The 25,688-nt window shown below is 47.1% G+C and overlaps 1 protein-coding gene and 1 long non-coding RNA gene across 3 annotated transcripts; one reads left to right on the forward strand and one right to left on the reverse strand.

Annotated features, from left to right (window-relative positions):
* Nucleotides 1-17,356: 17,356 nt before the first annotated feature.
* Nucleotides 17,357-20,032, reverse strand: LOC140248792 (uncharacterized). The gene is made up of 5 exons (XR_011902888.1): nt 19,933-20,032; nt 19,524-19,588; nt 19,355-19,394; nt 17,794-17,903; nt 17,357-17,486 (listed from the first exon to the last, which is right to left on the reverse strand). It is a non-coding gene; the product is annotated as an uncharacterized lncRNA (long non-coding RNA).
* A 111-nt stretch (nt 20,033-20,143) lies between these two features.
* LOC140248585 (uncharacterized) lies at nt 20,144-23,429 on the forward strand. Of its 2 annotated transcripts, XM_072329433.1 has the most exons (7): nt 20,144-20,307; nt 20,543-20,611; nt 20,752-20,823; nt 20,916-21,017; nt 21,717-21,821; nt 22,509-22,650; nt 22,810-23,429. In XM_072329433.1, the coding sequence occupies exons 1-7, from the start codon at nt 20,226-20,228 to the stop codon at nt 23,042-23,044; spliced, it is 807 nt and encodes a 268-aa protein (XP_072185534.1). In that variant the 5' UTR covers nt 20,144-20,225; the 3' UTR covers nt 23,045-23,429. The 2 variants fall into 2 exon arrangements, with proteins under 2 accessions (XP_072185534.1, XP_072185533.1); XM_072329432.1 differs by having other exon boundaries at nt 20,166-20,611.
* Nucleotides 23,430-25,688: the final 2,259 nt, after the last annotated feature.

Raw genomic sequence — 25,688 nt, forward strand, 5'->3', positions numbered from 1 at the left:
ACACGCACTGGCAGGAGACACGCACTGGCAGGAGACACGCACTGGCAGGAGACACGCACTGGCAAGGCACACATGCATGGAATCAAAGAAAGACGACATAAAAATGACTAAGGAAAAATCACTAAGCAAAAACAATAAGCTAAAACCATAAGCAAAAACCCTAAGCAAAAACCCTAAGCAAAAACTCTAAATAAAAACCCAAAACAAAACCCCTAAATAGAAAACCTAAATACAAACGCTAAGCAAAAACCCTATGCAAAAACCCTAAGCAAAAACCCTAAGCAAAAACCCTAAGCAAAAACCCTAAGCAAAAACCATAAGCAAAAACCATAAGCAAAAACCCTAAGCAAAAACCCTAAGCAAAAACCATAAGCAAAAACCATAAGCAAAAACCATAAGCAAAAACCATAAGGAATAGTAGGAAGGAAAAGCACTAGAAAAATTTAATATAAAAACGATATAGGAAAAGAATTCAGCGATGACAACAGAGGCTCCAGGACCCCAAAAGAACAGCATCCATGTTTGGGAGGAGGAATGGTTAGCTACAGGGCATGCTGCTAACTCAAACAGAAATGCAACATCACGGTGCCCAGCCCAGATTGGGTCTGTGGATGACAATTACAACAAAACATCTCTTGGGAGGAATGCAAAGCATCTGCAGTAATGCCAAGGAGGAGGAAAGGGTAGCTACCAGGCATGGATTTCAGTAGCCATTAGAGTAAATGGATTACTATTAAAACACAGAATGAAATAACACGCTGGCAGGAGACACGCACTGGCAGGAGACACGCACTGGCAGGAGACACGCACTGGCAGGAGACACGCACTGGCAGGAGACACGCACTGGCAGGAGACACGCACTGGCAGGAGACACGCACTGGCAGGAGACACGCACTGGCAGGAGACACGCACTGGCAGGAGACACGCACTGGCAGGAGACACGCACTGGCAGGAGACACGCACTGGCAGGAGACACGCACTGGCAAGGCACACATGCATGGAATCAAAGAAAGACGACATAAAAATGACTAAGGAAAAATCACTAAGCAAAAACACTAAGCTAAAACCCTAAGCAAAATCCCTAAATAATAACTCTAAATAAAAAACCAAAATAAAACCCCTAAATAGAAAACCTAAATACAAACCCTAAGCAAAAACCCTAAGCAAAAACCCTAAGCAAAAACCCTAAGCAAAAAACCATAAGCAAAAACCATAAGCAAAAAACCATAAGCAAATAGCATAAGGAATAGTAGGATGGAAAAGCACTAGGGAAATTTAATATCAAAAACGATATAGGAAAAGAATTCAGCGATGACAACAGAGTCCCTAGGACCCCAAAAGCACAGCATCCATGCCTGGGAGGAGGAATGGGTAGCTACAGGGCATGCTGCTAACTCAAACAGAAATGCAACATCACGGTGCCCAGCCCAGATTGGGTCTGTGGATGACAATTACAACAAAACATCTCTTGGGAGGAATGCAAAGCATCTGCAGTAATGCCAAGGAGGAGGAAAGGGTAGCTACCAGGCATGGATTTCAGTAGCCATGAGAGTAAATGGATTACTATTAAAACACAGAATGAAATAACACACTGTCAGGAGACACACACTGGCAGGAGACACACACTGGCAGGAGACACACACTGGCAGGAGACACGCACTGGCAGGAGACACGCACTGGCAGGAGACACGCACTGGCAGGAGACACGCACTGGCAGGAGACACGCACTGGCAGGAGACACGCACTGGCAGGAGACACGCACTGGCAGGAGACACGCACTGGCAGGAGACACGCACTGGCAGGAGACACGCACTGGCAGGAGACACGCACTGGCAGGAGACACGCACTGGCAGGAGACACGCACTGGCAGGAGACACGCACTGGCAGGAGACACGCACTGGCAGGAGACACGCACTGGCAGGAGACACATGCATGGAATCAAAGAAAGACGACATAAAAATGACTAAGGAAAAATCACTAAGCAAAAACAATAAGCTAAAACCCTAAGCAAAAACCCTAAATAAAAACTATAAATAAAAACCCAAAATAAAACCCCTAAATAGAAAACCTAAATACAAACGCTAAGCAAAAACCCTAAGCAAAAACCCTAAGCAAAAACCCTAAGCAAAAACCCTAAGCAAAAACCCTAAGCAAAAACCCTAAGCAAAAACCCTAAGCAAAAACACTAAGCAAAAACCCTAAGCAAAAACCCTAAAGCAAAAACCATAAGCAAAAACCCTAAGCAAAAAACCATAAGCAAAAACCATAAGCAAAACCATAAGCAAATAGCATAAGGAATAGTAGGAAGGAAAAGCACTAGGGAAATTTAATATCAAAAACGATATAGGAAAAGAATTCAGCGATGACAACAGTCTGTAGGACCCCAAAAGCACAGCATCCATGCCTGGGAGGAGGAATGGGTAGCTACAGGGCATGCTGCTAACTCAAACAGAATTGTAACATCACGGTGCCCAGCCCAGATTGGGTCTGTGGATGACAATTACAACAAAACATTCATTGGGAGGAATGCAAAGCATCTGCAGTAATGCCAAGGAGGAGGAAAGGGTAGCTACCAGGCATGGATTTCAGTAGCCATGAGAGTAAATGGATTACGATTAAAACACAGAATGAAATAACACACTGGCAACACACACAGTCACACAGGCAGCAGACACAGACTGGCAGCAGACACAGACTGGCAGGAGACACACACTGGCAGGAGACACACACTGGCAGGAGACACACACTGGCAGGAGACACACACTGGCAGGAGACACGCACAGGCAGGAGACACGCACAGGCAGGAGACACGCACAGGCAGGAGACACGCACAGGCAGGAGACACGCACTGGCAGGAGACACGCACTGGCAGGAGACACGCACTGGCAGGAGACACGCACTGGCAGGAGACACGCACTGGCAGGAGACACGCACTGGCAGGAGACACGCACTGGCAGGAGACACGCACTGGCAGGAGACACGCACTGGCAGGAGACACGCACTGGCAGGAGACACGCACTGGCAGGAGACACATGCATGGAATCAAAGAAAGACGACATAAAAATGACTAAGGAAAAATCACTAAGCAAAAACAATAAGCTAAAACCCTAAGCAAAAACCCTAAATAAAAACTCTAAATAAAAACCCAAAATAAAACTCCTAAATAGAAAACCTAAATACAAACGCTAAGCAAAAACCCTAAGCAAAAACCCTAAGCAAAAACCCTAAGCAAAAACCCTAAGCAAAAACCCTAAGCAAAAACACTAAGCAAAAACCCTAAGCAAAAACCCTAAAGCAAAAACCATAAGCAAAAACCCTAAGCAAAAAACCATAAGCAAAAACCATAAGCAAAACCATAAGCAAATAGCATAAGGAATAGTAGGAAGGAAAAGCACTAGGGAAATTTAATATCAAAAACGATATAGGAAAAGAATTCAGCGATGACAACAGTCTGTAGGACCCCAAAAGCACAGCATCCATGCCTGGGAGGAGGAATGGGTAGCTACAGGGCATGCTGCTAACTCAAACAGAATTGTAACATCACGGTGCCCAGCCCAGATTGGGTCTGTGGATGACAATTACAACAAAACATTCATTGGGAGGAATGCAAAGCATCTGCAGTAATGCCAAGGAGGAGGAAAGGGTAGCTACCAGGCATGGATTTCAGTAGCCATGAGAGTAAATGGATTACGATTAAAACACAGAATGAAATAACACACTGGCAACACACACAGTCACACAGGCAGCAGACACAGACTGGCAGCAGACACAGACTGGCAGGAGACACGCACTGGCAGGAGACACGCACTGGCAGGAGACACGCACAGGCAGGAGACACGCACTGGCAGGAGACACGCACTGGCAGGAGACACGCACAGGCAGGAGACACGCACTGGCAGGAGACACGCACTGGCAGGAGACACGCACTGGCAGGAGACACGCACTGGCAGGAGACACGCACTGGCAGGAGACACGCACTGGCAAGGCACACGTGCATGGAATCAAAGAAAGACGACATAAAAATGACTAAGGAAAAATCACTAAGCAAAAACCCTAAGCAAAAACCCTAAGCAAAAACCCTAAATAAAAACTCTAAATAAAAACCCTAAATAAAGCCCCTAAATAGAAAACCTAAATACAAACCCTAAGCAAAAACCCTAAGCAAAAACCCTAAGCAAAAACCCTAAGCAAAAACCCTAAGCAAAAACCCTAAGCAAAAACCCTAAGCAAGAAACCCTAAGCAAGAAACCCTAAGCAAAACCATATGCAAAAACCCTAAGCAAAAACCCTAAGCAAAGACCATAAGCAAAAACCATAAGCAAAAACCATAAGCAAAAACCCTAATCAAAAAGCCTAAGCAAAAAACCATAAGCAAAAACCATAAGCAAAAACCATAAGCAAAAACCCTAAGGAATAGTAGGAAGGAAAAGCACTAGGGAAATTTAATATCAAAAACGATATAGGAAAAGAATTCAGCGATGACAACAGAGTCTCTAGGACCCCAAAAGCACAGCATCCATGCCTGGGAGGAGGAATGGGTAGCTACAGGGCATGCTGCTAACTCAAACAGAAATGCAACATCACGGTGCCCAGCCCAGATTGGGTCTGTGGATGACAATTACAACAAAACATCTCTTGGGAGGAATGCAAAGCATCTGCAGTAATGCCAAGGAGGAGGAAAGGGTAGCTACCAGGCATGGATTTCAGTAGCCATTAGAGTAAATGGATTACTATAAAAACACAGAATGAAATAACACACTGGCAACACACACAGTCACACAGGCAGCAGACACAGACTGGCAGCAGACACGCACTGGCAGCAGACACGCACTGGCAGCAGACACGCACTGGCAGGAGACCCACGCATGGAATCAAAGAAAACCATTATAATAAACCCTAAGCAAAAACCCTAAGCAAAAACATTGAGCAAAAACCCTAAGCAAAAACACTATGGAAAATGCCTGGGAGGAGGAAAGTGTAGCTACAGGGCATGCTGCTACCTCCACCACAGATGCTACATCAGGGTCAATAGCCAAGAATGGGTCTGCTGGATTTCAGCAGCCATTAGAGGAATTAATAATGAAGCAAAGGACAGAAAGGAAAAACACACAGGCTAAGGACACACTGGGTTGCAAACAAAGAAGAACAACATTAACAAATCTGAAAGAAAATGCAACAATTCATCGTAACACAGAACAAGCTGTGGTAGGTAAGGGTTTAGTTTGTTAGTCAATTCGAAACTCAATGTTGCTTTCTCAGATGTCCTGGAATGGAAACAGTGTTGTAAAATGTAAATTGTGTTGCAAACGATGGAAACTAAGTAGCTGCAGGCATTGCAAACTACACATTGCCAGGATACTTAAGCTGCTAGAAAATAACCAAAGAATAATGGAAAAGACTGCTGACTTTCACCCTCACAACCATCATGAGAAAAGAAAGCGCATCTCCCGCAACAACCTGCACATCCGCTAGAATGACTGGAATTCATTCAGGAGATAAGAGTTGTATAAATGCAGAACTGATCCTTTGCTCAAATTGTGACCTTGGCGGAGTGTAGACTCCCCCTGGCGCCCAGCTCTGTTTTGCTCACTTGACCACCTAGCTTAATTGAATAAAGCTATCCCTTTATGTATCGCACTAGACTTTGCCTGGTTTTGTCACAGAATCACAGAATCACAGAATTATAGGGGTTGGAAGGGACCTCTAGAGATCATCGAGTCCAACCCCCCTGCCAAAGCAGGCTCCCTACACCATGTCGCACAGGTAGGCGTCCAGGCGGGTCTTGAATATCTCCAGAGAAGGAGACTCCACCACCCCCCTGGGCAGCCTGTTCCAGTGCTCCATCACCCTCACCGTAAAGAAGTTCTTGCACACATTCGTGCGGAACTTCCTATGCTGGAGTTTCAGCCCATTGCCCCTAGTCCTGTCCCCACGCACTACTGAAAAGAGACCAGCCTCGTCACTATGGCTCCCACACCTCAGATATTTATAAACCTGGATCAAGTCCCCTCTCAGCCTTCTTTTCTCAAGGCTAAACAGACCCAGTTCCCTAAGTCTCTCCTCATAGGGGAGATGGTCCAGGCCCAGGTCCAGGTCACAATTAGAATAAATAGTAAGGAAAAGCAACAAAGAAATCAATCATCAAGCCATACAGCAGAAACAACAGCGTAAAAAAGCAAAGGAAAAGACTGCATCTGCAGTCATGCCAAGAAGGAGGTAAGGGTAGCGACCATGCACAGACCTAGCCAGCCACCAGAGGAAAGAATATAGGTAAAAAACCACTAAAGAAAACTACTAATGAAGAACAGCACGGAAGAGCAGCACGGAAGAGCAGCACGGAAGAGCACTAACAAGAGACACGGAGGAAAAAAAATGAAGGAGAAAAAGAGCACTAAGAAAAAGCACTAAAGTGGAAATGCACCAAAAGGGGAAAAGCTCTCAAGGGGAAATGCACCAAAAGGGGAAAAGCTCTCAAGGGGAAAAGCTCTCAAGGGGAAAAGCACTCAAGGGGAAAAGCACTCAAGGGGAAAAGCACTCAAGGGGAAAAGCTCTCAAGGGGAAAAGCTCTCAAGGGGAAAAGCTCTCAAGGGGAAAAGCTCTCAAGGGGAAACGCACCCAAGGGGAAACGCACCCAAGGGGAAACGCAGCACGGAAACGCACAGATGAAAAGAATGCAGAGATGACAACTGAGTCTGGAGGACCCCAAAAGCTCAGCATCCATGCCTGGCAGGAGGAATGGGTAGCTACAGGGTACGCTGCTAAGCCCACCAGAGATGCTACATCAGGGTCAGCAGCCCAAAATGGGTCTGCGGATGACAATTAGAACAAAACATCTCTCTGGAGGAAGGCAGAGCACCTGCAGCCATGCCAAGGAGGAGGTCAGGGTAGCTACCGGGCATCAATCTAGCCTGCCATCAGAGGAAAAGCTGCAAGACCACCACAAGGGATCAGGCAGCCTTGCTCAGGAGGCGTGGACCCACCTGGGAAATGAGAATAAGACAGCAAATGCATCAAGCAGAGCAGGAAAGCCAAAACAGGAGGCTGGAGTTTAAGAAGTCAGAAACGAATACACAAAACAGAACAATCGAGGGTGAGAGAACATCAGGTAAGTGAAGGGAAAGTAAGAGGAAAGGCACAGGCTAGGGGACAAGGAAGGAAGGGACAAGGAAGGTAAAGCTAGGCAAGGAAGAGTGAAAAGGAAAGGAGAAACACAAAACAAAGAGAAAATACATTGTCTCAAAAGGAAAAGAATGCTCTCAGTAAGGAAGAATGCAAAGAAAGGAACAGGAAAATCAAAGAACCGACAAAAGTGAAACAAAGACCATGGAAGGCAAAGCAAAAGGGGCACTACAGAAAAGCTAACGGGGGGAAATAACAAACAAACAGGGAAAAGAAAACAAAGCAAAACAAGGTCTAGAAATGCAAGAGTAAAGCAAATCACCTGAATACAATATCACGGCAAAGCAAAGAGTCTGAATCAGATAAAAATGCTCCCCAATGATGAGCTCTGGAAAGAACGAAAGACAGAAAGAAAGACAGAAAGACAGAAAGACAGAAAGACAGAAAGACAGAAAGACAGAAAGACAGAAAGACAGAAAGACAGAAAGACAGAAAGACAGAAAGACAGAAAGACAGAAAGACAGAAAGACAGAAAGACAGAAAGACAGAAAGACAGAAAGAAAGAAAGAAAGAAAGAAAGAAAGAAAGAAAGAAAGAAAGAAAGAAAGAAAGAAAGAAAGAAAGAAAGAAAGAAAGAAAGAAAGAAAGGAAGGAAGGAAAGGCAGGAAGGAAGGAAGGCAGGAAGGAAGGAAGGCAGGAAGGAAGGAAGGCAGGAAGGAAAGGAAGGCAGGAAGGAAGGCAGGCAGGCAGGCAGGCAAGAAGGCAGGAAGGCAGGAAGGCAGGCAGGAAGGCAGGAAGGCAGGCAGGAAGGCAGGCAGGAAGGCAGGAAGGCAGGAAGGCAGGAAGGCAGGAAGGCAGGAAGGCAGGAAGGCAGGAAGGCAGGAAGGCAGGAAGGCAGGAAGGCAGGAAGGCAGGAAGGCAGGAAGGCAGGAAGGCAGGAAGGCAGGAAGGCAGGAAGGCAGGAAGGAAGGAAGGAAGGAAGGAAGGAAGGAAGGAAGAACTGCTTTCCAAGAGATTCCTGTACTTCTTGTTCAGAGGAACCCACAACTGAACACAGTACTCCAGATGAGGCCTTACCAGGGCAAAGTAGAACGGGAGGATCACCTCCCTTGAAGGGCTGGCCATGCTTTTTCTAATGCACCATGGAATGCCATTGGCCTTTTTGGCCATGAGGGTACACTGATGGCATGGCCAACCTGTTGTCCACTAGGACACCCAGGTCCCTCTCTGCAGAGCTCCCCTCCAGCAGGTCATCCCCAACCTGTACTAGTGTATGCAATTATTTCTCCCTAGGTGCAAGACTCTACACTTGCTTTTGTTGACCCTCATCCAGTTTCTTACTGCCCAGCTCTCCAGCCTGGCCAGGTCTCGCTGAATGGCAGCACAGCCTTCAGGCGTGTCAGCCAATCCTCCCAACTTCGTATCATCAGCAAACTTGCTGAGGGCGGCCACTGTCCCCTCGTCAAGGTCATCGATGAAGACGTTGAACAAGACCGGACCCAGCACCGACCCCTGGGGGACACTGCTAGTTACAGGTCTCCAACCGGACTCTGCACTGCCAACAACGACCCTCTGTGTGCTGACAGTCAGCCAGTTCTCAACCCACCTCACTGTCCACTCATCTATCCCACACTCCCTCAGCTTTGTTATAAGGATGTCATGGGGGACACTATCAAATGCCTTGCTGAAATCATGGTAGGCTACATCCACCGCCCTATCCAAAACTATCTGGAAGGTTCTTAGTTCTTTACCACCGTTTCTTTCCCCGCGCTTGAAAACTACAAGCAGCTAGAACAATGTTCTCTGAAGATATCCAGGAGAGAAGAGTCCCGGTACATCAGTATCAAGCCCAGCTCACGGGAGCCCAATGCCCACTGTTTCCTGGCTGATAAACACAGATCTCTGGCAGCATTCAATCGTCTTCCCTGTACAACCGCCCAGCCCCCCTCCTAGTCATCAACACCAGTATCATTTTAAAGTCAATGAACCTAGCCTGTAAAAGCACATGTAGCCTCCTTCATTGGTTTGGGGGACTGAGTTTGAGAACACATCTTTAGGCAAACACTCACATCAAGTTCCATATGTCTGAATGCGCAGCCCCTCCTCATGCAGTGACCGCCCTTCCACAGCTGCAGATGGTTTCATTCCCCGCAGCAACTTCACAGCGGCAGAAGGGACAGACGCTTCCCTGTAACCAGAAGGAAACAACAAAGATAAATAAAGCAGCACAGCCCCACGTCCAAGGCTCTGTAAACTCCATGTATTCCAGTGACAGGAAGGCATCTGCAACATCAGCCTTCACCAACATCAGGGTCCCTTGTTGGCCTATCACAGCGGCGCTGGTACAGGATTCATTGTGTTACGCCCTGTTACCAAAGGCACGATACCTGTGAGTGGGAAACACAGTATCTCGCTACCACAGAACTTGCAAGGAGCGACACAAAGTTTGATCTCAGCACTCATCACACAGAAGTTACTTTGGCAGCCTTGGGAGGAGAATGGAGGAATCTCTTGCTATGCAGGGAGCAAGGACTTGGTGTATTTCTAGCATCAAGTTACACGTGGTCAAATCGGGTGATGTTCCCAGCCTGCATCTTCATCCTTCCTTAAGGCCTTGACTGAAAGCTTGCTGGCACTGCGTCAGCTGATTCTGGCTCGCATTCCCTCCGGATCAGCTTCAGATACATCAGGGCTTGGACACGTGTTACTGATAAGTGCAGCAACATTGGGATCTGGCCCCAGTGATCTTCTGGACACCAGCTTTTCATTACACGTGAAACGTTCTACACTGCAAGATATTAATAAGGAGAGAGAACAATACTCAGTCGATGACAAAAAGAGAAGCGTGTGTCCCAACGCTACAACTGTTAGAGAAAACACTCACCGTGACTCCTTTAGAACAGAAAAGCTGGAACGAGGCTTCTTAGCTACTTGATCTGGCTGTTCAAAGCTATTTAAAACAAAACAACACAAAACAACCAAACATGCTTCTCTTTGCATCGGTTTTAAAGGTTTTCTGATTTAAAGTGTGTTGAAGCAGGCTGTATTCAGAGAGAAAAAGTAACAACTTCTACTCCGCACATCATTTTTGCCCTTAATCCAGTGGCTGGATTTTCACTGAGAAAGGAGGCATTTCTGATGGAGATTACAATGAAGGCACCGTCCTTCATAGGACCTGGAGGATGAAAGAAAGGTTCAGAAACCCATTCTGGAATTCAGGCGCTAATTACTGGGAATACTCAAGCACAGTCTTGTCTTTCCTAACATTTTGTTCTGATTTTACTAATATGCTAGGCTCACCTGTAGGCTTTGTTTTGTTGCTTTTTTTTTTTTTCCTCCTGTACAATGAAGAGGTGTCACTTACTGAAATGGCACTGATTACTTTTTGGAGGACAGCGTTCTTGTTTCTCTCTAACAACAAGGGTATTTTTGCTAATTGCTCATCAGAATTTCCACAGGCACAGTGAATTAAGTGTGCCCTCTGAACACAGGTAGCCACTATCATCAGAAACTGATGTTGAAAATCACTGGCTTAATTGTTGCTTAGCTCAGAACTGTACTGCCTTTCAGAAAACAGTGATTGAACACTACTACTACTCTGTACTTCACTGTAGGTTGTTAAGCAACCCCCCCTGCCCCACAAGTGCTCTTTCCCTTCCTTACAGTTATCTCCACCTAAGCAGAATCCAAAACACGTGCCCTTGATGCCATCCAACTTCCCCCGAGTGCTTTTGCAGTTTTACAGAAAAGAAAAAAAAAAAGAAAAAAGAATAAGAAAGAGGATTTTCCTCTTGCCCCACTGATAAACAAAGAAGTCAAACATGGGTAGCTTGGCCATGAATGCCTCCAGGGATGGGACACCCATAACCTCTCCAGCCTGCCCATGTCCCTCTGGATGGCTTCCCTTCCCTCCAATGTATCAACTGCGCTGCTCAGTTTGTATCGTCTGCAAACCTGCTGAGGGCGCACTCGATGCCATCATCTGTGTCACTGATGTTGAAGAGCATCGGTCCCAAGACCAAACTCTGAGGGACACCACTTGTGATCAGCCTCCACCCTGACACAGAACCATCGATCACAACCCTTTGGCTGTGTCCAGCCAGCCAATTCCTAATCCACTGAACAGTCACAAAATCCACACCTCCCCAGTCTAGAGAGAAGGATGTGGTGAGGGACCATGTCAAAGGCTCTGCAGAAGTCCAGGTAGATGACATCCATCGCCCTTCCCCCGACGACACAAGCCATCACTCCATCATACAAGGCCACCAAATTGATCAGGCAAGATCTGCCCTTGGTCAAACTATGCTGGCTCTCTTGGGTCTCTGTCTTGTGTGTGCCTTAACATCACTTCTAGGAGGATCTGCTCCATGATTTTCCCAGGCACAAAGCTGAGGCTCGCCAGCCTGAAGTTGCCCGGCTCCTCCTTTCTACCTTGCTTAAAAATTCTCAGGATCGTGCTGTGATTCATCCATATGCAGACATTCTGGAAGACAAGCAACTGGTGCCTAGCCAAAAGTGGAACAGAATGACTGCCTACTGAGGGCTTCTTCTGCAAAAACTATTGTAAACATTTCTCATTTTCCCAAGTATCAATTCAGCTTCCCACTTCTTTTTCTAAAGCTTTTCAAAAGAGACAAGCAAGGCAGGCAAGGCAGGGATGTAGCCCTCTATGTTAGGAAAGAATGTGAATGTATGGAAATCAGTGATGGCAATGATAGGGGTGAGAGCTTATGGGTCAAAATAAAAGCAAAGGCCAGTAAAACTGACATTACCACAAGAGTGTGCTACAGGCCACCCAACCGCATGAAGATGCGGACAAGACACTTTATAGGTGGTTGGATGAGGTCTCAAGGTCTCTCCCCCTTGTTCTTGTGGGGGATTTCCACGTCCCATACATCTGCTGGATTCCTAATGCAGCAGATAGGGAACAGTCCCGGAGGTCCCTAGAGTGTGTGGGAGAGAACTTCCTGACACAGATGGTGAAGGAGCCAACAAGGGGAAGCAAACTCCTGCTGTTTGTTAACAGAAAAGGTCTTGTAAGAGATGTAAAGGTTGGAGGCCGTCTGGCATATAGTGATGGTGAGATGCCAGATTTCTCAGTCCTCGATAAACCACAGAGGGGAGTCAGCAGAACTGCTACTTCGGACTTCCAGAGGGCAAACTTTAACCTTTCTAGTACCATGGCTGAGAGGGTTCCTCGGGAGGTAGCTTTGGAGGGCGTGGGAACCCAGGAAGGCTAGCAATACTTTAAGCAAGTAATTTAAAAGGAGCAGGAGCTGACCATCCCCAAGACATAGAAGACAACAAGCAAGGAGGCTGGACTGGCTGAACGGAAACCTCTGACTGGAACTCAAGAGCAAAAGGAAATGTACGGTCTCTGCAAGAGTGGGCAAGCTACTTACGATGATAACAGGTATGTAGCAAGGCTGTGCAGGGACAACATTGGGAAAGCCAAAGCCCAGCTAGAACCGAACTTGGCCACTAAGGTAAACAACAATAGATATTTCTATTAACACAACAACAGCAAGAGGAGGGCTAGGGAGAATCCATTCCTCATTGGACACCAAGAGCAACTCGGTGACTAAGGATCAGGATAAGGCTGAGCTACTTAATGCCTTCTTTGCCTCAGTCTTTAATAGCAAGATTTGTTACTCCCTGGAAATAAAGTCCCCTGTGCTGCTAGGTAGGGACGAGGAACCCAGCAGGCCCTGCCCTATCAGTCTCACCTCAGCGACAGCAAAGGTTATGGAATGGATCATCTCAGGAGCCATCGTGGACCAATTAAAGATCAACCAGGGGATCAGGTCCAGTCAGCATGGGTTTATGAATGGTAATTCCAATCTATGACAAGGTGACCCACTTAGCAGATGAGGATAAGGCTGTTAATGTGGTAAAGCCTCTGACGCTGTACCCCACAACATCTTCATGGAGAAGCTGGCTGTCCACAGTTTAGATGGGCGTATGCTCCACTGGGTGAAACACTGGCTGGAAAACGGGGCCAACGAGTTGCAGTCAATGGAGTTAAATCCAGTTGGCAGCCAGTCACTCCAATGTCCCCCTGCGCTCAGTACTGGGGATGCTTCCATTCAACACCTTTATTAACAATCTTGACGAGGAGATGGAGCACACCCTCAGTAAGTTTGCAGACAACACCAAGTTCAGAAGGATGGTCGAGCTGCCTGATGGGAGAGAGGTGCTACACAGGGACCTGGATAGACTGGATCAATGGGCCAGGACAAACTGGATGAGTTTCAATAGGGACAAGTGCTGGGTCCTGCATTTTGGTCACAACAAACCCAAGCAACCCTGCAGGCTTGGGGAGGAGAGGCTGGAAAGCTGCCTGATGGAAAGGGACCTTGGTGTACTGATGGACAGTCAGCTGGATATGAGCCAGCAGCACGCCCAGGTGGCCAAGAAGGCCAACGGCACCGTAGCTTGGGTCAGGAATGGAGTGGGGAGCAGGACTAGGGAAGTCATCCTGCCCCTGCACTTGACCCTGGCGAGGCCTCACCTCAAGTACTGTGTTCAGTTTTGGGCACCCCAATTCACAAAGGACGTCAAGGTGCAGAAGCAGGTTTAAAGAAGGGCAGCAAAGCTGGGGAAAGGACTGGAGAATATGTTCTGCAGGGAGCGACTGAAGGAACTGGGGCTGTTCAGCTTGGGAAAAAGGAGGCTGAGGGGAGACCTTATTGCTCTCTCCAGATACCTGAAAGGTGCTTACAGCACGAGCGGGGCTGGTCTCTTCTCACTGGTGACAGGATGAGGAGTAATGGCTTTGAGCTGCGCCAGGGGAAGTTTAGGTTGGATATCAGGAAAAAACTTCTTGACAGAAGGGCTTGCTAAGCACTGGAATAGGCTCCCCAGGGAGGTGGTTGAGTCACCATCCCTGAATGTGTGTAAAAATCATTCTGATGCGGTGCTCAGTGACAAAACTGAGTGGAGGGCTGTTAGAGTTAGGCTAGTCTGGTTAGGTTGTGGTTGGACTTGATGATCCTTAATGCCTTCTCCAAGCTGAGCAATTCTATGATTCTATGAGATTTAACACCACAGTTCTTGTGGGAGCTGTGATGGAACTTGCAGTGTCTCTGGCTTCCCCACAATCACTTTCTCCAGGAGGATTCTTAGGTCCTGGAACTTCTCGAAAGCCAAGGACACACCTCTGTCCAGTTTCCGTACCAGCTCCTGCAGTGACATCTCTGACAGCTTTCTCCTCTAAGGAAGAACCAAGCAGGTGGTTGAGTCACCGTCCCTGAATGTGTTTAAGAACCATTTGAATGTGGTGCTCAGGGACGTGATTGGGCAGCAGGTTGCCGGGTTTAGGGTAAGTTTGGTTAGGTTATGGTTGGACTTGACCACCTAAAGGTGGTCTTATCCAACCTGAGCAATTCTATGACTCTATGATCCCTATTGAAGTTGACCTTCTGCGGTTTCTAAAATCACTCTGCCTTCAGCAAAATGTTACTCTCTGCATCCTCCTGCCTTCCAAGGAGAAGTACAGAAGCCTGTCCGCCAACCAGTAGTCTTTGCTGGGCTGGTTGCTGAAATTACCCACCAACTATGAAGAGCCAACAATACAAAGAGAAGTACATCAGCTGAAGTAGTCACGCTTTAGAATACCAGATGCTACTAAGATCTAAACTACCAGAGCTCCCAGGGGCAGCCTTTCTCAAGCTATACTATCATCTACTGCAGCTAGCACTTACGCTCTGCATTCCAATGACTACTTCTTCAGCTGATAACAAAGACTCATTGTATCAGCAGTACAATATCCTCAAGCTTTTGACAGGTTTGAACTGGTTATGAGAAGCATCCAGAAGCTCAGAGGCTTACCCAAAGATAATCTGGATCTTTCTTAAGCACAAAGCTCCACACAGAGGCACAGAAACCCAGTGACTCAGGACTTCTACCACCACTTGGCTCGCCTCTCTCAGCGCTGCTCCCTCACCAAACATCCAGGACTGGTTTTTACCACGTCCCTGCCAAAGAGAACACAAGATACTCAAGCACACCTTTCTCCCTATGAAAAACATGGCTCGTGGGCCATATAAACTCTGCAAAGCTATACACACGTGTTTAAGTTCTACAGGAAACAGAGAAACTTAAAACATATGCCTGAGGCCTCTGTTTAGCAGTAACTGTTTGCTGAATTTGGGCTCAGAATAGGATTCCAACTTGTCACATCCAAAGCCTTAATGTCCCGACCTAGCGGCATCTACTTCATCAAACACAAGGTCTCAGTAATATACACCACACACCAGCCATGCTCATAAGGACAGGTAACTCTTCTGTGACAGCTTCATCCAAACCTTACTGGATTAGCCTTGCTATCACCTGCAGCTCGTTCTAGTCACTGTTTTGAGGGGTCAGAGCCTGAACTCTGCTAAAAGGCCACATACCATCATGAGATCAGGTACACCTGAGGCAACCACACCACTAAGGCTCCTTTGCTAAACTTCAGCGGTCCCCAGTGATTGCTAAGAAATAAAATAAAATCCACAGTTCCAAACACAAACACTTTTCTCAGTATCCCAACACCTCTGCCTTGTCCATCACTGGCCAGCAGGACTAAAGTCAAAGCAGTGCAAACCACAATCCCAGAGAAGTAGCTGGAAGCTCTGTTTCATCTTCTCACAAGCTTAGCAGATCAGAGCTCAGAGAATGCAGGCTAAGCACAAGTTGCTCACAGAGAACAGGGGCTCTGCTATCACCAGCACCTGCTACACATCAAGAAGGAATGTGTGCTGCGGCATTCATTCTCCTTGACACAACTACGAGTTCCTCACAACTGTCAGCACTGGAAGGAAAGCAGGCTGAAGAGAAACACAGCTGAATCCGTACAGGACAGAAAAGCCGGGAGGACAAAGGACAGGGACTGATCTTGAACTAAACACATTAGAGAACAACAGCCTGGAGAGCAATATTGGGCAAGTCTGAAATGGTGATTAATACAGAGTCTGAAATGGTGATTAATACAGAAGATTCCAGAGTGTTCCTCATTTTTTTCTGTTTTTCGTTTGTTTGTTTTTTTGTTTAAAAAAAAAAAAAAAAGAAAAAGACAACACAAAGAAATCAGGATGGATATAATTTGAAAACTCTTTTCAAGTGGCCTGGCATCTAGGGGCAAACTGAAGACTGCACAGAACACCAACAGAAAAGGAGAGAACTAACAGCCTAGGGGGGTGCCACAGAGAAGCTGGGAAGCGACCAAGGCTCTGCTCAGATAACAACTGCTGTGTGAGGTAGAAAGCTGATGGTGATACCTTCTGCCAATGAGGAGCACAGCTGGGAGGAGAAGGATGAGGAAGGATGCCATCTGCAGCACAGGCACACACACCAGCGGTACAGCCTAGCTCAGAGCTCCAACGCCAAAGTAATTATAAGGTTTTACTTAACAGCTCTGTACGGGACGATTCAACTACTTCAAGCTTCAGCAAGCTGCTAGTGACTGATAAACCAAGACTTCTCAGCGACCTCAAAAGCTGGCAGCCTTTCAAAAAATAAACCGATTGTATGCTTTATGAGATGGTTTGTTCAATCTACAGAAATTAATCCAGCAGGCAGTCAAACAGTCAAATTCTGTGCTGCCAGCAGAGCCTTTTCATGAGCACTAGGAACATCCCCGGCTACAGCACTACCACAGCATTGGCAGAAAACACACAGTCACCTAAGAGAATATAAAAAAAAAGAAGCACCTCACCCTACCCTTATTTAACTCCTCTCCCACATTTAGAACTGAAACTATGAGTTCAAATGCCATAAAAAAAATTGGGGGAAAAAAATCATCTGGTAATTCCAAGGCAAACCACCATGATCATAGAACCACAGAATATCCCAAGTTGTAAGGGAACCACGAGGATCATCAAGTCCAACCCGATGCTCCAGGAAGGGCCACCCAAACACAAACTGCCTTTACGCTGCAGCAGCTCAGGGCCAGGCCCACAGCCCCGGGGAGCCTGTTCCATGACCACTGGTATCAGATGCAGCAAGCACAGGGAGCAGGCAGGAAGGCACAGCAAAGCAGCAAGCCAAGCCCAATCTCTCAGAGGGGGCCTGCTTACAGGATGCCTAGACATTGCCCTCCCAAAAAAAACTCCACCATTTTCACAGCCAAAACAGAAACTACCTTTGCACATCTCACAACTCTTCCCTGCGCTCCCAACTAAATGGTATCATGACATCATCTACCACACTGCAACTGCTCAGAATAATCAAAATTATATCATTCATGACATAAGAAACTTACTTTTGACTAGTGGCAACGACATTCCATTCCCATCCTGTCCCTCTGAGTAACGAATACTGCAATTGGCCTTCTGACAGCCTCCTGGATGAATCCACCAACAGCAAGGAAGCATCCTGCACTTACTCTGAAGAGAGAAGGAAAGCAAGGCTCATGGAAACAGGCACACAAGGCTTGCACCCAGACACGGTTCTCCAGATCATGCCACAGATAGGACTACCAGAGTGCCAGAACATAATTTACCACTAAAGGAAACATCTGGGGGCACATTCACAACTTCAGCACAAGCTGTAATGGCTCATCATATTTAGCTTTCCTCTCATTACAGCTGGAAAACAAGATACTCCTAAACATCAGTCAGCAAGCACTCGGATCAGCCTGCCCTCTGGTTTTTACAATGACAGACATCATTACAGCCACCTCTGACACCTTACCAGGAGATGCTTCCATTTATTAGCCTGGACTTGCTTCCTTCCATCAGCAGCTGCTCCTAAACTGACCTCGATTCATACAGTGATACCATCGACTTGTAGCACGAGCTGACCTGCAAGACAGTGAAGTAAAAGGAGGATGGCCACAAACACTGACACAGCACGTTCTAATATCCTTGAACAACCACAAAAGAGACAAAACAAGAGATAAGGGCATCTGCAGCAACACCCCAGTTGATAAAGAAATGCAAATCCAGCCTGGCCTCAGCAGCCCATATATATTTCTTACTCATTTGATTAAGCAGACTGCATTTTGAACCAGGAGTGTTCACAGTCTCTTGCAAATTAACATGACACAGCCCAAACCAGCCCAAACCAGCCCAAACCAGCCCAAACCAGCCAAAACCAGCCAAAACCAGCCAAAACCAGCCAAAACCAGCCCAAACCAGCCCAAACCAGCCCAAACCAGCCCAAACCAGCCCAAACCAGCCCAAACCAGCCAAAACCAGCCAAAACCAGCCAAAACCAGCCAAAACCAGCCAAAACCAGCCAAAACCAGCCAAAACCAGCCAAAACCAGCCAAAACCAGCCAAAACCAGCCAAAACCAGCCAAAACCAGCCAAAACCAGCCAAAACCAGCCAAAACCAGCCAAAACCAGCCAAAACCAGCCAAAACCAGCCAAAACCAGCCAAAACCAGCCAAAACCAGCCAAAACCAGCCAAAACCAGCCAAAACCAGCCAAAACCAGCCAAAACCAGACAAAACCAGACAAAACCAGACAAAACCAGACAAAACCAGACAAAACCAGACAAAACCAGACAAAACCAGACAAAACCAGACAAAACCAGACAAAACCAGACAAAACCAGACAAAACCAGACAAAACCAGACAAAACCAGACAAAACCAGACAAAAAAATAAAAGCAATACAAGGACCAATAAAGAAAAAAAGCAAGCCAAAGACCAAGGTATCAAAGATTAAAAAACAAACAAACAAAGAAAACAAAAAAAAAAACAAAAATCAAACCCACACAAAACAGAAGAAAAAAAAAAAAAAGAAAATGCATAGCACCTGTAACAACAAAAATACTGGCAGAATGGGAATATATTAGAAAGGCAAGGAAATAATGGCTCACCCACCTCTGAGATTGGAAGTGCACAGAACAAACTGCACAGAGGAGAAATCATCAGAAAAAAATCCCACCCAGGGGCAGTCAGCCCTCAGAAATGCTCTGTAGGAGAGGTGCAGCCAGGCTCCACCCCTTCCAGTCACTCAGCTGAGAACTCAACAGTTCTCATACAGCAAATCAGAAGAAAAATAGCAAAGCAAAGATGAAAAACACAGCAACAACAAATGAACCTCAAAGGATTCTAGAAAATAACACAGAATTAAGTAAATAAATAAATAAACCCACACACAAAAATGAAAATGAAAATTAAAAAAAAAAAAATGCAAAGACAATGAAAAACTAAAAGACAAAAAAAAGAAAAAAAGCACAGCACAGCAAAGAACAGATGACAAAAAACAACAAGGAAAACACATCTCCCTGAAAAGAAATGGCACCTGAGCATTTCACCAGAGAGGCTCCTTCCCTTCTGTCTTCCTGCAAAGACACAAGGATAAAAGCCTCAGTTCCTCTGAGCAACAACTGGAAACAAGTCCACAAAATTATTCATTCAAAGGCACTTCCAGGAGATGTATAAAAGAATCCTTCCCAGTTACACAAGCTTACACTGTGGCCTTAGGAGAAACAAGCTCCCTTTCTGGTCCCGGTTCCTAAGGGCTCCTTTTCATCACCTGTTGGACACAGCAAGAGGACTTTTCTTGCACAAATATATGCCCTGCACACCCTTCTCCATCCCAAAACAAAGTCCAACCTAGAGTTGCAGAGCAGACACTAGATGCTGACCAGAGCAGTAAATGAACAGAAGATGGGAGAAGCAGATACAGGTAAAACAACTAAAGGAGAGAAAGAAATCAGAACTGAAGAAAGGATACAGGTAAGAAAGAAGGACAGAAGAATGGAAAGTGCTGTAGAGGATAGGACTGGACATCAGCAGAAGAGGAGCAGATGCAAAGCTACACCAATGTGTGCCTTCTCCCTCTGTCCCTGTCCACCACTAGCAACATCCCCCACTGACAGGGATGCTGCTGCCCCAGCAGCTGATGGGGTTGTGGCCTGGGGCTGTTCCCTGCCACTTCTTTTCTTCAGGTGTCTGCACACGAGGAACAGCTGTTCCCCATGCCCTGCATGCTGGTAATTAGTGTGGGTAATTACTGGGTGGGAATTGTGGGAAGGAAATTCAGGGGTGGGATAGTGAGGGGAGGAGGAATGGGAGGGAGCTAGGACATTTTTCAGGGGTGGGAAATTGTTTTGTTGGGGTTGTGGAGATCTGCCATGACTGTTAGGATAAGGAGTTGGAAATATTAAGAGATGGGCGCATGCAATGGGAGTGTTTCGCCTCTGTCCTTGATTACAGCTTTGACACCAGGCAGTAGCTTACCAAAGCCATGCAGTTGAGTTTAGAGCCGGGGGTGAGCTCCAAGAGGGCACTCCTATGAGCACCACACGGGGTTACTTAAATATGATGGGGGTGCCCCTGCAGGCGCCCAGGAACTGTTTCCAAGGTGCTTCCGTGTGGAAGGGAGAGAAGAGTGTTGGGAAGGAATCCCCAGCTTTAATTGCATCCTGTGTCATTCTGACTGGAAGGATGTTTAATGGGAGTTGCTCTGTCCCGCGTTTGCTTGCAGATGTGACTGGAGGAGGTGATCCAGGTTCCCCTCTAGGTTCTGGGACCGAAAGTCTGGCAGATCGCATGGGTATGTCATGGCTTTGTAATTCCTTAGAGAGCTTTCACTGCCCATTTCCATGCAATTTCATGGCACGATCCCCTGTATGCTCCGCTATTCAGTGACGCTGTAGTGTATGACTGAATCTTTTCATGGGTCTTTACTTGCAGAAGTGCCCCCAGGGAAAGCCTTGCCCGATCCTCGCTTTCCTCCTGCACTGGAGCCCAGCTGGAATCCCAGCAGTGAGTACTTTTGTCTTTACTGCCTCCACTGACTCACCACTGGTCTTCAAAAGCTCATGTACATGATATTTAACTTCATGCATTCTGTTTAGGTCTGGAAAGAGTAAAGGACGAATCCGAACGAGGAAAATACTCCCAGGGCTCATCCCGTCTCCTAAAGAAACTGCTGAAGGAAATGAAGAAGGCAGAGCGTGGTGGGTATACTTCAGTCTGCTTACCGTGAGTCCTGGGAAGCTGAGGTCTGATGTACATGGGTAGATAAGCTCTGGCCTACAGAGCAGGAAGGGGTCAGAGCCGTGCTGCGGCGGTTTTCCATGTAACGCCTTGCAGGTGCTGTCAAGCACCAGAGCTGGTCTGCTGCCACTTCTGCATCCGACCAAGACCCAGAGACAGGTGCTCCCCCAGCATGACTGTTACTTGTCAGAGCGGCTTTGTGCAGAGATGGGCACCCAGATGGCAGCAACTGGCGAGTGCTGTGCTTCTGTCTGTACAAAGCCCTCTGTGCAGCTGAGCAAGTTCAAGGCAGGAGGAGCATCTCGAGCAGGGGTGGCTGCCTTTGTTGTTGCTGGAAAGAAGGTGAAGAAGGCGCTTCTGTTGGAGCTTGAATTTCAGCCTGCAGATGCCTGTCTGTAGTGGGTGGAACGTGATGGGTGGTGATGCCCACAGCACAGTGTGTGAGGGCCTTGCGTAGGAGCTGATTCCTCAGGAGGTGTGAGAGGGTCGGCACCCTCCAATTCCTGGGAGGGACCAAATGCCCTTGGGCAACAGAGGGGGCTGTAGTGGCTTTGGGGGGCTGGGACCAGCAGACTTTGCCTGAGCTCAGGATTGGTGTACCTTGGTTCCTGATGAGAACACATCACGTCCAATCCTGCTGTCCTGCTTTCTTTCTAAAGGAATGGAACAGCCAATCGAGCAGGATGCACTGCAGGAAGGCAGCCATCCCACTCTGCCCAGCTCGGACAGTGTAACAGAGGCAGCACCAACAACTAGCATGCCAGGTAATTTCTGTCCCGTGGCCATCCAGTGTCACTAACCAGAGTCACTGTGTGCCTGCAGGCTCTTCCTGCCTGCTCCTGTACACCAGGTCAGCAGCCAAATCAGGGCACATGTAAAAGAAGCCAGGCTCTCTGAAAATGGCTGACCTCAGTGGGGTCTAGAGAGTTGTTCAGCAGCATGCCAGAGAAAGTGCGTGCAGAGCTCTGTGACACTGCTCACCTCCCACCGCTCCCAATTCCCAGAGACTTGTGAGCTTTGCCCTTTTGGATGAAAGGGATCCTGTGTGGTAGGAGCCTGCAGGGCTGTTTCTCCCCAGGGCTGGCTCCGGCTGTGCCCTGTGCTGTCTGGAGCCCAACCTTCATCCTGGGGATGTCCTGAGGGAGAGCTCAGGACACGTGAGCTGGGGAAAGTGTGAGGGAATCGGCTCTGCGGTGTTGCCCACAGACAAAGCCCAGAGCCCAGGGCACAGCCCCAGTCCTCGGCCAAGAGCAAGACACGGGTAGTTCCTGTGCATCCTCTCCCTATCAAACGAGAGGTGGAAGCAATCTTTCTTGTCCCCCGATGCTTAGGCACCAGGGGCAGAGGCACGCACTGAAGAAAAGGACAATTTCCGGGGCCTATGAAGCACACTGAGGGATCATCTGTAGCGCAGGTGAAGGTAACGTGGGACATTGTCTTGCTTCTTCCAGGGATGAATGCCAAGAAAAGCACAAAGGCTGCTGTTGACAGGTCTGTGCGAAAGCGCCACATGATGGTGATTCTCAAAGCTCTGCTGCTGTCTGCGCTGGTGCTGGCCTGTGGTACTGTGCTATGGATATGCAAAAAATACTGGTGAGTTGGCTTTTCCCCAAAACACTTTATTGCTGCGTTTGGCAAGGAAGCATTTGTGGTTCTGGGATCCTGGACGGCCAAACTTTATGTTGCAAAGCTTTTCTAGTTTCCCCTTATTTCCTGTCAGTGAGTAGTGCTTTCTGAAACTCATTTTCACAGGCCGTGCATGAGGAAAGAGAGAACAGCAGAGCAAGCTCATCCTGAGACCGACGGTGAGGGTGTTCCAACTGGAGATGAGTGCAGAATGGAGCTGGGAGAGGCAGCAGGAGAGAATCTTGCCCAGTCAAACGAGAATCTCAACAACAGTCCCAGACCATTCTGTTCTGCCATCAGAAACATCCTGTCAAAATGCCAGCATTTATTCATCTGCAAGACCACCCCCTGCTCCAATTGATGTTCTAGTGGAGTGGGAGCAGGATTTGGATCGGCTCCTTTAGGAACTCTCTGAGGTGGCTGACAGTGTAACAGCGTAGTCTCATTGTATCTTAAAAACAAACAAACCATCAAAAACCAATAAATCAAACAAAAATCCCAGCACTGTTCTTTTCCTTGGATACGCTGACGTGATACATTTTCCAGCTGAGACTTTGCAATAAGTCTTGAAGCAGTTTTGAACTGGTACAAGTTGGCAGTGTCTGCATTCCGTTCTCCTAATTTCCTTGCTGCTCAGAGTTACGGTATTTATTAATATATCAATAGGGGTATTAGTGTCAGCTGCTTTCTCCACTCAGGAAGTCCCAGTGCAAGCCAAGATCCAGACAGGAATTCTTCAGTGGAGGCTGTGGTGTTTATGAATAGCCATACAATATTGCACTTTAGTTAATTCACCAAAAGCACATCTAGTCCAATTTGACAGTATGTGAAGTTGCCATGAAATGTTCTCAAAGATGATTTAGTGCCTTGAGATCTTTCCACTTGAGCATTTCCCAAGAAATTCAGTTGCTGAGAGATATAAATACTAGTTAGGTAAGTTCAAGTACTGCTATAGTCTACAGAACTTTTCACAGGACAGTGTGTGTAGGATACCCCACGGTATAAACCATAAGAGGGATAATCCCAGAAACATGCACATCTGTAAGAGGCCATGCTTTTTACATTATTGCCTCAAAAGTTTGCTGAAATGGACAAGTCCAGGCAAGCCCTGGGCAGGGGATGAGAAATCCTTTGTCTGAGGGTAACAGATGGACAAGTCCAGGGGCAAAGAGAGAGAGAGAGAAGCTGCAGATGAATGGCCGTGGTCTTTTGTGTGTGCTTATCTCAAGGAAGATGGCCATCTCACGGGTACTCGCATGACTCTGACCCAAGCTCCCAGGAATGTCACGTAGGCTGGGAAGAAGTAGGATAAAAAGAGCATGGACAAACCACGAATTTAGGTTTTCTGACATCAGATGCCTCACTTCATGAACAAGGAGGTTTTTTTGACATAACGTTCCAAACTACGTGAATGCCTGCATGCTGGAGAAGATGCTTGCATGAAGAACTTCTAGGTATCTGGCCTCAGAATCTCTCCACCGTCGTCCTACTGCTGCCAACTGACTCTCCTGGGCTTGCTGTCGAACCATTTGCTGCTTCACATTTAATCCTTAGGGGAACAGAGTAGACTGGAGTTCCACGTGTTTTCATGTTGACACTCAACGTGCACGTCGTTTGATACAGGACCCAACAATGGCAGAGACGATGACGAGACCTGCTGAAGGTGTTTTGGAAGGCATAAGAAGCAAGGGAGAGAGATGTGCACAGTTCTTCTGGATGCTGTGCAAAGAGCAAATCAAAGTCAGCCCTTTTTTTCTTTGCCTGTCCCTCGATGCCTATGAGGCTTCTGTCACATATGGTTGTGCTTACAGCAGAGACACGAGGTAAGTTTTGGTTCTTAGTGAATCTTTTGAGTGCGATCCTGTCACTGTTTTTTGATCTTTCCCCTTTTCTTTCACTGTTATTTTTTTTCCTGGTGAGTACCTGGACAAAGTCCAGCAGTTCCATGCTGCTGTCTGTAATGCTTTCCTAGGGAAGGGAGTTTTGCTGGAATTATACCTTCCTGTATAGCCAAGTGAGCTGAAACCAATACGATCCTTGCTGTTATTAATTTCCTGTTGTAATTTATGCGGCCATCTGAATACAATGTATTTTAATCAGGGAGATGGCCTGCGTGATGAAGGAGACCAGAGGTGACGGTAATCTTTCCAGCCATTGCTACAGCAGTAGCCAAGGTCTTTGCTGCATGTAATGATACAGCACTCCCTCTGGTGTCAAGTGAAAGAAGGAGCAAATTTCAGCTCTTCTGTGGCCGCATACTGGTCAGGAATGGATTTCAAGTAAGACCCACAGTCATAACGTGGGGTTGAGTGACCTGCAGTAAGCACTGTTACCGCTAGAAATGACCTGCAGTCCCAAGGAAAGGTAAACAAACCCAAGCTAGGTATTACGCTGAAAAGCATCAGTGCAAAGGGCTTTAGGATAGATTGCTTTTGTGTCCACACCTAACAGTATTAGATGGGTCCCTTGGCTCATTTCCCACTTTGTTAGGAATTTGGAAGCACCGTGGAGGAGTTACGTGCAAATCACAGTCAGTTTGACTAAAAGGGGTGACAGAAGGGGTCAGAAGGGATGGTGTCACTGTGCAGGGAGCACCAGAAAGCCGGGATGACCTGAAAAAACTCTGAACGCAGTTGTGAAGTCCAACAGATCCAAGGACAGATATCAGTCACAACCACAACAAACCATACGGATGTTCTGCTTCTGCCTTTATAGCTCTAAGGACAGACAGACCGTACAGATGTGTTGTGCTCATGGGTACGTCTCAGAAAACCAGCGGTGGAGGAGCACGTTTGGCTGCAACATCCATCCTGCTTCCCTCGAGACGTCGGTCCCCAGTGGTGGCGCTGTGATCCAACTTTTGCCACCGGAGGAACTTTTTCCTGCGTGCTTTAATTTTCTGTGCTCCAGGTGATCAGTGCTATTCCAGGAGACTGAGAGAGATTGCTCATCAGGAAACTAAGGACGTCAGATTGGTTCCCGTGATCCACACTCTTTGCACCATT

The sequence above is a fragment of the Excalfactoria chinensis genome, chromosome 2 (genome assembly GCF_039878825.1).
Source record: "Excalfactoria chinensis isolate bCotChi1 chromosome 2, bCotChi1.hap2, whole genome shotgun sequence".
Lineage (NCBI taxonomy): Eukaryota > Metazoa > Chordata > Aves > Galliformes > Phasianidae > Excalfactoria > Excalfactoria chinensis.